General features: G+C 38.1%; 1 protein-coding gene across 1 annotated transcript; it reads right to left on the bottom strand.

Annotated features, from left to right (window-relative positions):
- Positions 1 to 649: 649 nt before the first annotated feature.
- LOC111582752 (uncharacterized membrane protein C3orf80 homolog) lies at positions 650 to 3,036 on the bottom strand. The gene has a single exon (XM_023291596.3). The coding sequence runs from the start codon at positions 2,565 to 2,567 to the stop codon at positions 1,923 to 1,925; it is 645 nt and encodes a 214-aa protein (XP_023147364.1). The 5' UTR covers positions 2,568 to 3,036; the 3' UTR covers positions 650 to 1,922.
- Positions 3,037 to 13,805: the final 10,769 nt, after the last annotated feature.

The following is a 13,805-nucleotide window of genomic DNA, read 5'->3' as shown; positions in this document are numbered from 1 at the left end:
ACTCAGACTTTTAGTGTCAGGAGCATTAGCGGAACACAATGTCAGTAATTGTGAAGGCTAGCTTTGTGGATCCTTTCGTGATAATTTATTACCTGGGCATCTGACAGAAATTTATTGTGGTGAATGATAATGTTTGGATATGCTGTCTGATGTGACACCATTCTAACAGTATCTTTCTAGTGGCTGGTATGACCACCCTGGAGCTTCTCAGATAAATCAGTCGAGTTCATTTGATAAGTTGAGGGTCATTATCTGCTTTGCACTTAACTTAAAGCAGTGGTAACCTGCACCGACTCCATGCTAATAGCACTTTCCAACTCATGACAGGATAATAAATTAGTCTATTTGTTTGAATTTATTAATTGTTTAACTAATATTTCAGGAAAAAATGTGCTTTTCCAGGCCCCTTATGGTAATAGTTGCAGGTTTTCAGAGCCTTCTGTAAAAGTAAACTAGATATAATTGGGTTCTGCTCCTTTCATCATACAAAAAAGCTATTTAAAGATGTCAACTTTGGCTAAATGTAGTTATTACATCTATACTTAATGGTAATTCTGTTTGCATTGATGTTTGTTCTTGACGTAGCGACATGAAAGAAGATATGGCGTGTGTCTGTTCACCAAATACCCAATTAATGTCAAGAGTAAAGTGGAATGACACGAGTCTTTTTAATATTATAACATAATGAAGCATTAAATACAAAATACCTATAATTCAGGTAAAACACAATTTTAGCTCAATGTAATGATTTGTGCAAAGCTTGATTTTCGGTGTAGCAGCTAAAAAGAGACTTGGTGTTTAATTAGCTCAGGTTCATTCAGACAGTTGCCTACTTAAAAATCAACATTCAAGTAGCTTCTCCGCCTGCATCTTCCAACCACTCTGCCAAAACAAAGAAATTACTGCCTCCTGTCTCCGTCTTCACCTGCGTCTCCTGTTCCATGTCCCTTTGTCCTTTGCTTTTTCTGAGCACTACAGTGTTAGTTCTGCTTGGGCCAGCGGGTGTGAGCTTGTCTGACATGCTATCATCAAAATACAACTTTGTTTCTTGGCAGTACACACCATATCAGTATGCCAGCTGTAATCTCTGCCATTGCTTCCCCCTGAATTCAGAACCTAGGATGCACTACATATAGCCCTAGGCAATAAGGATCCCAGGAGCTGAGCAATTCTAAAAAAAAAAAAAAAAAAAAAAAAAAAAAAAAAACGAAAAGAAAAGAAAAAATCACTCCTCTGCTGTGGTTTCTCTTGGAGTAGACATATCAAACATGGCTCAGGGAGATCACTGATAAAAATGCTCATCTATCAGTTCCCAGTGAAATGTGTGATGAGAATATTGCTTTCATGCTGATAAGCTATAAATTAACAGGCTGCAGAGCTGGCTGATCAAAATGCGTGCCTCTGAAAGCATTAAAATTGATATTAATCCCTTCACTCCATCTTTCACTCCACATTTCAGGTTACTCAGAAAAAATACCTATTCTTTTTGGATGCAAATTCAAAAAAGAATAAAAGAATAGCAGACTTTTTTTAAGGGTCTATCAGAATATTTGGCATTAAGTAAGGATGAGAATTTGACAGAAGAGCTGTTTCACGGTGCCACTTAAAATTGAGGTGCTGAAGTAAAACTTAATGCGATTGTACCGGAGCCAATTTAGCTGTTCCCAACACAAAGCGCGTCTATTCCAGCCCCCTCCGCTTACTTTACTATAATCTCCTTTACTTAACCCAAGCGGTCATTTGCATACAAAAGGCGAGTAATCCCCTTTAATCTTAGAAAACACGTACATTTTTCTCAGCCTTCTCCTTTATTCTTTACATTCAGGATTATAATTGCACTTGATTTGGATCTCTGCAAGATAATTACCCTGATGGTATTAAAATAAGAATACTAGGCCTACAGGCTTTTTGTTTCTGCGGCTTCAAACAGAGTTCCGAGATGTCCTTGGGCTTTGTTGCGGTCCTGACACCTCTAGGATATCCCGTGTCTGGTCCCCGGCTCTCGGTCCTGTTGCTCTGCCTCTGCCCCGCTCGTTTTCCGACAACAAGTTATCATCGGAGCGGTCCCTGTGCATCTCCTGCATGCTCTCCTCATACGTGGGCAAGTATTTCACCTCGTCGTAGGCTGGCAGGTTGGGGGAGGCGAAGTCCCCCAGGTTGTACTCGGGGTACCGGTCCAGCAGGGAGTCCTGGGACGCCGACGTGTGCCCGTGGAAGAGGGAGGGCTCCTCGCTGCGGTCGTGGTGCTGATGCCGGCGGGGCCGCGGGCAGATGATCCGCTGGATGAAGTAGCCCATGGCGAAGAGCAGTAACAGGATCAGGATGCCCGATAGCTTCCGCGTAAACCAGCCCACATTGTCGAAGAAGATGTGGATGGGCAGCTTGCAGCAGCGCACCGCGGCGCTGGCACTGCCGTTCCCGGCGACGATGGGTGGGCAGCACCGCTGGCCGTCGCCGCACTGGACCTCCCCGCAGCTCCGGAGGGCTTGACAGGCGGAGATGAGACACGCCGACAGAAAGGTGCCGGTGTATGTTGTCCTGCCGCCGCCCGGCACACGGGGCGTCATTTCTGGATCTCCCTGGGTGGACAGTAGCCGTCTTCCGTGAGTTATACGATGCCGTGATGTGGAGGTCCGCTCAGGTGTGACAGGACTGCCTCTCCCGCCAGCTGTGCTCTGATGTGGGTGCTGTCACAGCCTCTGCAGCGCCGAGCGGGACGACAGGTGCCCCCCTGTTGAGGACGACCTGTCTGCTGGAGTGTGGGGTGATCGGAGTGGAGCGGTGTCTGGAGGGAGCAGTGATGAGAATCATGAATAATCTTACATCATTATTACGTGAAGACAATTTTATTAGGTCCCCTGCATGTCCTTGCACAAGTGCAACCTACGGATATGGTCCCCATCACTTGTCATATTTATCCTTACCCGAACCCAGGAGACTTGTGATCTCACCTATTTCATATCAGCAACCCCCCCTCTCTGATAGAAATGTTTGCTGCAGAGCCCCACATTGTTAGGTATGATTCAATAAAGAATCATGTACATCACTGTTCCCTCTAAGCTGCGCGCGTGCGCAATTGCGCACTGCTGACACGGTCTCCGCGCACAGAAAATCTGCGCTGCGCACAAAAAAAAAAATCCAACTTAAATTGTAAATAAAATATACACGTAACAATTCATTCTGTGCTATTTTTCAGTGTGAGTCAGTGAGTGACCGGTGACTGGCTGCTGCAGCCAATGATGCGATTCACATACGTATTTACCATAGACTGTATATAATGGTATTTACGCAGCTAATCTACGTCAGGCGTCCTTATGTGCAGCCATCGTTGTTCTCATAGATATGAATGAGTAGATAGGACACGCCCCTTTGAGCTGCGTGCTACAGCGAGGCTAAGCTAGTGGGGGCAAAGTTTCAGTACAGACTGCGTGGAAACGGAAACAAGAAGTATGCCGGCTCACTGTGCCGCATACAGTTACACACTACGTCGTACGATTGAGACAAGGAAACTTGGAATAACTTTTCATAGGTAAGAATAATTTTTGGTTCTTTTTCATTATGAAATCTTGTTGAGAGCCTCCATTCTATGAGAGCTAACTGGTTAGCCACTAGCAAAACGCTAAGGCGAGCTAGCAGCTTGATAACCAAATACCACACGATTAATAGTAGCTGTAGTATAGTTGTACAAGCAGTAGTAGTAATACTAAAAGTACAAGCAGCAGTAGTAGTATAAACAGCTGTTAGAGTCGTAGAAGTAGTATCAGCATTTGTAATAGTATTACAAGTTGTAGTAGCAGTGCCAGCATCAGCAGCAGTAGTGAGTACTACCACTACTACTAGTAGTAGTCACATTGCTATTACTACCACCAATACTACCAATAGTAGTTATAAAGCCTAACTCATGTATATCCAGATTACCATCTATGTTCTTCCTCCAAACCCATTTTATGATTGGGATTACAGGCAGTTCTTTAGGACTGCTCTCAAATAATTGAAATGTTACTAAACAAGGTTATACTTATCAAATTAAATAGCTCTGGTCTCCAGTATATTGGCAAATTTCGTTCTTTGTACTTAATTTATTAGTATGATTTCTTTTTAATATGTTGTGTACAGACTTAATTACTTCTCTGTCTACTTTTCTTACTCCATGTAGGTTTCCCAGAGACTATGGGTTGAGGAGGAATTGGAAGTTTGTCGGCTTAGAGCTGGTGTCATTCCATCAGTGTTAAACTTCCCGGCTCATCTTTGAAGAGTACGTGCCAGAAAGACCACAACCAAGCAGCCTTGAGATCTTAGACAGCGTCTCCCTCAGGTGGGTGTCAACGGTGTTCACAGTCAGGTCTGTGGTAATCCTGTCAAAAAACAAAACAGAAAAAAATCTAGATTATAAATCAACATGTAACCAAAGCACTCTGTGTATAACGCCATAGTATAGGATGTAGTTCAGAAAATGTCAAAGTATAGTATACTTTACTCAAGAATAACATAGTATGGCCTGTAGTTCATAGTACAGCATGTTGGCAAGAAAAAAAAACAAAACATAGATTATTATGTGGTTCAAAAAGCGCAAAATGATAGGATGTTGCCTAAAATTGTCATGTATGATATGTGGTTCAAAAAATGTCATAGTGCAGTATATTGTCAAAATAGTATGTAATTCAAGAAAACATCAGAGTATAATATGTCATCTAAAAAATGCCATAGAATAATAATTTCATTGCACAAGTAAAAGTATAGCAACTTTTAAAACTGTTCGAATTCTTATATGTTGCTAATAAAACAAAAAAAACTAAACCAAGAAAAACGTCACAGTAATATGTCAATTTAAAAAAGCCTATAGTATAGCGTGTCACCCAACAAACATCATAGTATAGCATGTCGCTCTAAAAACGTCACAGTATAGCCTTTATTCCACAGCTGTCAGTAGGTGAGGAGCAACACAAAAACAGTCCAAACGCTGGTTTCCAGAGGGTTAGACGAGAATTTATTGAAAGAGTAAGTTTACAACAACACAACATGTGAGGGGGTTAAAAACAAATGGGTGTTGGTAAAATAAAAATAAATCAACAGAACTAAAGTGAATTTCATGTTGACATTGATGGGCATTCCAACCAGGAGCAAAGTAAAAGATAATCAATACGAAAAAACAAAAAAACAAAAACACACCACAGTAGCACCCTAAACTAAAACTACCAATGGGTTTCCTGTTTTCCTTTCTGAACAATTCAAAGGTCCCTCTCTATCTCCCCACACATCCACCAACCACTGGAACACATCTCCAAAGTTCTCTCGGGCCAGCTCAGCTTCCCCTCAGAAGAAGTGCTGCCACCTGCCAGATGAAGGAGCCTTTTGAGAGGCAGCTGGCATCGTGATTGGACTGTACTTTGGTCTGTTCCAATCCAGCTTCAGCTCCAGAGACGGCAGGCGGGACGAGTCAACGGAGGCCGGCTGGACGAAGGCATGCAGCTGAGTACAATCCAGAAAACAACAGAGGAGGAGTGCAGCAGCCCAGAGCCAGAACAACCAGAGTAGCATCTTATGTCTCTTAGAAAACATCATAGTATAGCCTTTAGTATGAAAAAACGCCATAATATACATTGTATATTGTACATATAACAAGTCAAAGGAAAGAGACATACATTGTAGAATTGTAGTAATTGTGGGCTGACTGATTTACTGATTATCAGTATTTTATTTTTTACTGATTTACGGTAATAAATAAATTTAAAAATGGCGCTACTTTGGCTCTGAACCTTTCTCTACCTGTGGTCGCTCTGTCTTCTGGAGTGATTTGATAGGTTATACGTCACAAATAAAACTCCTTTAACTTAATATCTGTAAACAAAACAAAAATGTATCAACAACGTTTTCTGTTAAAGTTTGTGTTCTTGTAAGTTTAACTCCAAGATTTTAAATACTTTCATTTACTGCAAATGAATATCCAAATGAACATACACCAAATGTCTCATTAATAATCATTATCAGCCTTAAAAACCCACAAAACACCCCTTTATACTGGACCACACTTAGTACAGTCCAGTTCCCCTTCTATAGATCTGCTTGGAATCGTCCACTTCCTGTTTGTCAAAGTGGCCTTCTACCTGGACAGGTTTTGTTGGAGCTCATGCAACAAATATTTTGGGTAAGTGCACTTTAATATGGATGGATGACACTGAATTAGAGTCTGTTTTAATGAGACTGAGTTAAGATGTGTAGCTCTGTCATTAAATACGAAATTATTTCTCAAAATTCATAGAGAAAAGTCTGAAATGTTTGCTAGGTTAGCATCCCACATGTTCTTTGGCTCAGCTAAAGCTAACGCTCTCCAACTTCTGGATCTCTTGAGTTGCTTGTTGTTAAAATATCTTGCTAGATTTGCTGAAGCTCAGAAAGTCTGAGATGTTTGTTAGAAAATAAGCTCATTCTCACGTCTGATCTGAACTGTCTTCTTTAGTTTGAACTTTCCCTAAACTTAGGAGTTAATGACAGAGCAGCACATCCAGACTCAGTCTCATTTATGTAGAAATTAAACTTCAGTGTCATTCATTGATGTTAAAGTGCAGTTTTTCAGATGTTTGTTGCACATGCTCCCGACCAAACCAGTCCAGGTGGAAGACGATGTGAAGAGAAAGCTCCAGAGGATGAATATCACACATTTACGTTGGAAATAAATGTCCTTCAATTTGACATTGTCATGCAAATGATGTTCAAATCTTTGAGTACTTTGCTCATGTTTGTTTCTAAGCGTTTTTTGACACGCGGCCCCAAAGATTAAAACCTTTTACGGCTCACAAGCTGCAACAATTCACATATTATCAACTATCTTTCTGACTAAACTAAGATAAAAAGTGAACAACTGCCTGATTCCTGCATCATGAATGTAAATCTTTTTGGTTTTTATGACAGTAAACTGAATATATTTGGGTTTGACATTTTATAAACCGAAACAAGAAATGAATTACTGGAGAAAACAATCAACAGATTAATGGTCAAAGAAAATGTGTTTTCCAACATATATGGCTGAATTACTCCAACATTACAAGATACATACAATTTTAATTCAATTTTATTTATATAATGTCAATTACAGGTCAAATTGTCTCAAGACGCTTTATTTTTATATTTTTTTGTCATATTTAAAATATGACAACGTAAGAAATTTAAACCACTTGACTAATCCAATTTATTATTTGTTTTTTAAGAGACTAATTGACAACTAAAATAACTTTCTCCACTAAAACTAATAAACATGAGGTCAAATAGAAGGAAGAGTTTTAAATACTGCAGTCCCACGACGACAAGAATAAAGTTTGTCAACAAAAACTAAATCTGCTGGTGGATTCCATTAAAGTCCTAATAAATGATAATAAAGTGTGATGCTAAAGGTTTGTGGTGCTAAAAATCTCCAAGTAAAGATATGAAGTTGAACATCTGGATGGAGGTTGATAAAAGTTGACCTCCCTTCATTTCTCTGGAGCCGACTCCATGGATTTTATGGATGGTGGTTAAAGACCTGCTCTTCTAGTCGTCTTCCTTCTAGTCGCTGTAAAAAGTCAGTCGATCCTGGCCGACTTCAACATCTCTTCATGACAACTTGTTCTGCCTCCGACCTCATGGAAACTCAAGAAACTCGGGAAAACCCATCGAAACTCGAAGAACTCGTGGAGACTCGAAGAACTCGTCAGGCGGGGGAAGGTGTGGTGGGTGGTGGGGGAAGGTGGGGGAGTAGAGGTGGGAGGCCGCCACCCACCTCCACGCCTACTCTCCGCCCTGACTCCACCCAGACTCCGCCTTGGCTCTGCCCATGTGGTCACTTCAGCAACTACGATGCCAAAGGGACGACGAATTTATTTCTTTTTATCTGATCTGTAGCTCAGTGAGTTAAGGATTTGCCTATGGAGCTGCAGGTCGCTGGTTCAAGACCAGACACTTCATAAATTTTCTCAAAATCCTGACAAAGACAAAGAAAGAAAAAGGCTAGTGGCGGGTCTTGAACCTGCGACCTTCCAGTCCGCAGTCTCTCTTCTTATCCTCCTGAGCTATTCGCTCAGATACTAATTCTTCTTTTTTTTGCGCATTTATCATCTATTTTTTGTCGTATTCGAGGTTTTTTTTAACTTGAGTCTCGTCTCGACCATTTTTGTCAGGAGGTTGGACTTCAGCCTTTGTGCTGGAGGGTGGAACCCTCAGTTCCAAGACTTTCCAAGCCTCCACACCTCCCAAGTCCTCAGGACCTGAGCTTTCAGACAGTCTGAGGACTGAAATTTTCTAAGTCCCACAGTAGATCTCTGTTAGATTTAACTTTCAGACAGTCTGAGGGCCGAAATTTTCTAAGTCCCACAGTAGATCTCTGTTAGATTTAACTTTCAGACAGTCCAAGGACTGATATCTTCTAAGTTCCTGAGTAGTTCTCTGTTATTCTGAACCTTTCAACAGTCTGAGGACTGAAAACCTAGATGTTCTTGAGTAGTTCTCTGTTAGTTTGAACCTTCAGACAGTCTGAGGGCTGAAATTTTAAAAGTTTCTCAGTACTTCTCTGTTAGTTTGAACTTTCTAGTTAACAGAAGCCTTAAAACTTGTGACCATGAGTCTTGATTTCACATTTAGACCATCCATCTGAGTTCTTCTCAGACCTTCACCTGTGGGTTTTTTAGAAATCCTCAACAAACTTTGATTCTCTTCACTGAACAGTAAAGTTTGTGGAGATCAGACGGTAACATTAGTTTGATCGATGCCTTCAACTACTAGTAGACTTTATCTGGAAAGCAGTTTTCTTAAATGAGTTCTTAGTAAATCTGTCCACAATCAAACCAAGAACATAGAAAGAGGAAATGTTTGAAGAAACAGCTTGATGTTTTCATTTCAGACGAGAAAACGCTTTTAGACCTTTATCTGTTTTTGCTCTTTTTGATCGTTTTATTGTCTCTTCTGTTTAATTTGATCTTCTAAAGTTTAACTGGTGTCTTTTCAAATGTTTTGTCTTTAGTTTGATTCTTCTTAAATGTTTAGTTTTGCTCTTTTCTCACCTTTTATTCTTTTCTGTCTGATTTGATTTCAAGATGTTTTGTCTTTTTAATGTTTAATTGTTTTTTTTAAATGTTTTATTGGCTTGTTTGAATTTTTGTTTCTTTCCCAATATTTAATTTTTCGATTAAATCTTTAAGGTTTTTCTTTTTAAATGTTTTACCACCTTTTAATGTTTAATTTTCTTTTTAAATGCTTCATTGTATTTTCTGTTTAATTCCTATTTGAAGTTTTATTGTCTTTAAGATGTAATTTTCTAATTAAACATTTAATTTTGTAATTAAATGTTTTGTCTTTTTAAAGGTTTAATAATCTAATTAAATGTTTTGTCTTTTTAAAGTTTTAATAATCTAATTAAATGTTTTGTATTTTTTAAAATGTTTAATATTCTTCTTTTTTAATTGTATTTTTTGAATGTTTAATTATCGAAAATATTTTATCTGTAATTTTGAATATTTGTATTTGAAAAATTCTGTTTAATTTCATAGTTACATGTATTGTATCTTGTTTAATTATCTAATTCAATATTTTGTCTGTTTAATAGAGTTAAACATTAAATACAATTAAATTCTATTAAACAGACAAAATATTGAATTAGATAATTAAACAAGATACAATACATGTAACTATTGTGAAGGAAAAATTACTCACTTTCTCATGACTGAGGTGGTTCTAGTTTATGACAGCCTAAATGCTGAGTCATCCCAAATGGTCACCCTTGGCCCTTACCCTTGGGGGTGCAGCCTTGGTTGGGGACGCACACCATAGAAAAACAGTGTAAATATTAATAATTGTTAAGCTTGAGTTCCAAATAATGAACCGTCATTAGGAAATTGCAATCAGGATCTGGCACCTATTTAGGTTGAAGAACTATCAAGAATAATCAAATGTGTTCCTAGGCTTTAAAGTAGTAATAATAAAAATATTGATTTTATTTATGTGGCACATTTAAAAATAGCGTTCACTAACTGCTTTAACAGTTAAAAGATGTAAACATAGAAGACTGAGCAAATTATAGGAGAGAAGTAAGAACTGTAAACTAGAATAAATAGTATAATGACAATAAATTAAATGACTTAATTACCTAGATTGGCACGTGGAATGTAACAAGGGAGATAGGTCATTTGAGAAGTAAATTAGTGTTGAGGGTAAAAAATTAAAAGTGATAAAAGTTAGAGAATTAAAGAGCTAAAGAATTATTACAACAAAGAACCAGATAATTAAAAGTAAAATAGAATAAAACTAAGCAAAATAAGAGAAGATATTAATAAAATGAGACAGAACATCTCAAATAATCCGGACAACTTACAGTTTGAAACATTAAAATAAAGGTAAAAAAAATTTTTCATAAAAGAAAGTGTATAAAATTGGATGGAACTTGTCCTTCTCCTGGACGATCAGGGAGGAACTTACAAAGTAATAGTTAAAGGTTGAAAGAATTACACAGATTTGATTTTAGAAAGTTTTCAGGATTGTTTGAATTTTTTAGCGCAGGCCTGATTTGAATCAGATTTCTAACAATAATATTAGTGATAATGGTTTGTTTAATAGTTGTAGTATAATTTAATATTAATATGATTAAAGGTGTGCTAAAGCATGCAACAAGCAGTAATGTTTTTGAAGTGATTAAATTAGTAATAGATAAATAGTGGATAATATAGAATTGGATAAGTGGATTAAAATGTAAAATTTAGATTTAAATATCAGTACAAAAGATAGTGATTGCTGGATGAAGAATACTGAATAATTTAATAGTAACTGGAAATTATACTGTGATGGAAGCATTTACCTTAGAATTAATCAATGATTTTAACAACATTTTACTGTGATTTATGAATTTTACTAGATGTGTTGCTGTATACTGATTCACACATTGCATCATTGTGCTCATTTGAGTTGTGCTGATCTGAGAAATAGGAGGGTCTCGAACATCGTTCCCACGGTGTGAATGGAACGAATAAAAGATGATTTAGACCAGATCAGTTAGAGGGATGCAACTGCTTACTCACACGCACAACATATCCATATACATACAAACACCATACACATCTCAAACATAATTTTGTCACATCTACACCACATTTATTAGTTTTGTTTGAATCTTAATCACCAATTGTGCCTTATAATAAGTTTTATATTATGTTGTATGTTTTTGAGAATCATGAATAACATGACAGTAACTGTGCTGCCTGGATACCAACTGAAGCTCTTAGGGAAACAGGCTAATGAGCTGTTATGCAGATCTCTAGGATCGCCGCCCCATGAATTTGGTGTAGTCAAACTATTTCCAAGCTTATAGGGGGGTGGTAGGAAATTTTTGTCCCACTGGGTTTTCGTTCCTACCTGCATAAACCTTTGAGGCTCACAGTCTGTTAGTTGACTTATAACATCTAATGTGTGATTGAATTTATTATTAAATGAATTTAAATAATGTATTGGAGAATGTGATCAATTACATTGTGATTGTATTTTTGATAAGAAATGAATGTTTTTAAATGTTACAGGATCAGTTTTCTGGAGCTCTCTGACCTAGGTTTTTCAAATGGTAATTTTCCCTTTTACTTAACATTTAGGTTTGATCTTACGATCAAAAAGGAGGGATTTGTGAAGGAAAAATTACTCACTTTCTCATGACTGAGGTGGTTCTAGTTTATGACAGCCTAAATGCTGAGTCATCCCAAATGGTCACCCTTGACTCATGGTTCTCCTAGATAGAGAATGCAAAATTGCGTATGTTCTCTCTGTCCCCTAATATGACCCTGAGACAGACAGACGCTTGGTAAACACAACATAGGGATAACAGACCAACTATCTGGCTGACGATGTCAGAACAACAAGGTTATATTGCTGTGTTCCTGTTCAGATGGATCCTGAACTAACAGTCCTGCCTCCACATTTAGAGTATAACATAATGGCACGCCTTCCAAATGGTATAAGTACCCAAGACCAGAGAGACTCCTCAGAACTGATGCTGCCAGTGCTCACGTCACTGTGTTACTCGCTGTATCATTTCTCCTGAATTCAGTAAACCTTATTCTCAACATAAGCCATCTGAGTCTCCAGAGTGTCCCTGAGTTTGCCTCCTGATTCCTCTTTTGACATCGCAGAATTCCCTAACAACTATTAAATTAAACAAAATTTTTCAAATACAAATATTAAAAATTACAGATAAAATATTTTCGATAATTAAACATTCAAAAAATACTTTTTAATAATAAACCTTTTTAAAAGTTTTATTGTATTAAATTTTTTTCCCTTTGATTTAATTGCTTTTTGTTATGTAGTTTATTTCTTTAATCTTCTTTTTCTGGCAAGATTTCAACCCCAACCTTAAAAATGAAATAAATCCTTAAAACACAACGAAAATACTTCTGTTGTCACAATCATGAGTTAGTCAATTATTCAGTTTATCAAGTCAACTTTATTTGTTTAGCACCTTTTACACAGATGACAAAACTAGACAAGCAAAGAGAAAAAAAACTATGCTAAAACTATGATTAAAACTCAAAAACATTTTTAAAAAAAAAAGATTTAACATTGTAATAAAATCTGTTGTGTCCAGGGGATGGAGGGAGTTTATTGAAGTCTTCTTGGGCTCACATGGGAAATCATTTAAAATATAAACTTGATATTCAGTCTAAGGAAACTGCAGAGCGACAGAAGAACCAACAATATCTCCTGTTTTCTCCTTTAATGAGTCGACTCTTGTGCTTTCAGACCAAAGAACTACAGACTCTTCACAACCTGCTCAAACTCTTGGTACAGGACCTCACCACACGGGTCAAGAAGGTTTCTGTCTCATTTCTACTCTGAAGCTCACCTTCTCCTGCTCAAACTGCTGACAAATGTTTCTGCTGCTCTAAAGTCTGGTCTCCAGAACTTCCTAAAAACTCTCAAAGTCTCTTCTGCTGCAGGTTGCTTTGTAGAACTGTTCCAGAAAACCTCACTAAACCACATGGAGGGGCCTCAAGATAGTCGTCCAAATGAAACCATACAAAAACCAAACTAGCACAACCCAAACACTAAAGTCTCCTGCAGCCTACCAGAGAACCTCTGAGAACAGAGAATCAGGACAGGAACTCTTACCTTCTGGACAACCAATGCTGGTTCTCAAACAAGAATACAGAATTTGTCTGACCAGAAACCTCTGAAGACTCACTACAGCCAAGATAAAGACACAACTCAGCTGCACCAAATCCACTAATCACTGCACACACTAGCACCATGTGCTAACTGTGGCTAAAGAACCACATTTACCAAGACAACTATCCAGTACAAAGCCCTAAAACACACCAAGAAACACATTAAAGACGATTTTACTGCTGGAAGCTGCAAGGCAACGCCTAAAGAACTAACTAAAGCAATGGAGCCAAACCCGGTGAAGAGAAACAGAGGAAATGTTTGGCTGCAGCCACATGAAGCAGGAAGACACTGAGCCGCTCAGGTGTTCCTGATAATTCCAAGCTGCTCAGGTGTTCCTGATAACACCAAGCAGCCACCTGGACAGCCAATAGGAACACAGCTTCCTGGAAGTCCAGAGGGCTGGGTTAGTCAAGGAAATTTAGTTTAAAGTTGAAGCAGAAAGTTAAAGAAAGTTGAAAACCACCTTCTGATACCTGAAATCTGTGAGTTTTCACACAAAGAACACCTGAACATGTCAAACTGGTTCCATAGTAGAACCATCATTGTAAAAACGTCATAGTATGGTGTGTTGCTCAAAAAACATTAGGACCCGGCTGTCAGGGGACAAACATGTAAGAAACATGAGAACAGAGAGA

This window comes from Amphiprion ocellaris, chromosome 7, assembly GCF_022539595.1.
Source record: "Amphiprion ocellaris isolate individual 3 ecotype Okinawa chromosome 7, ASM2253959v1, whole genome shotgun sequence".
Taxonomy (NCBI): domain Eukaryota; kingdom Metazoa; phylum Chordata; class Actinopteri; family Pomacentridae; genus Amphiprion; species Amphiprion ocellaris.
Note: the sequence above shows the minus strand (reverse complement) of the source record. Positions and strands in the feature narration are given on the sequence as shown.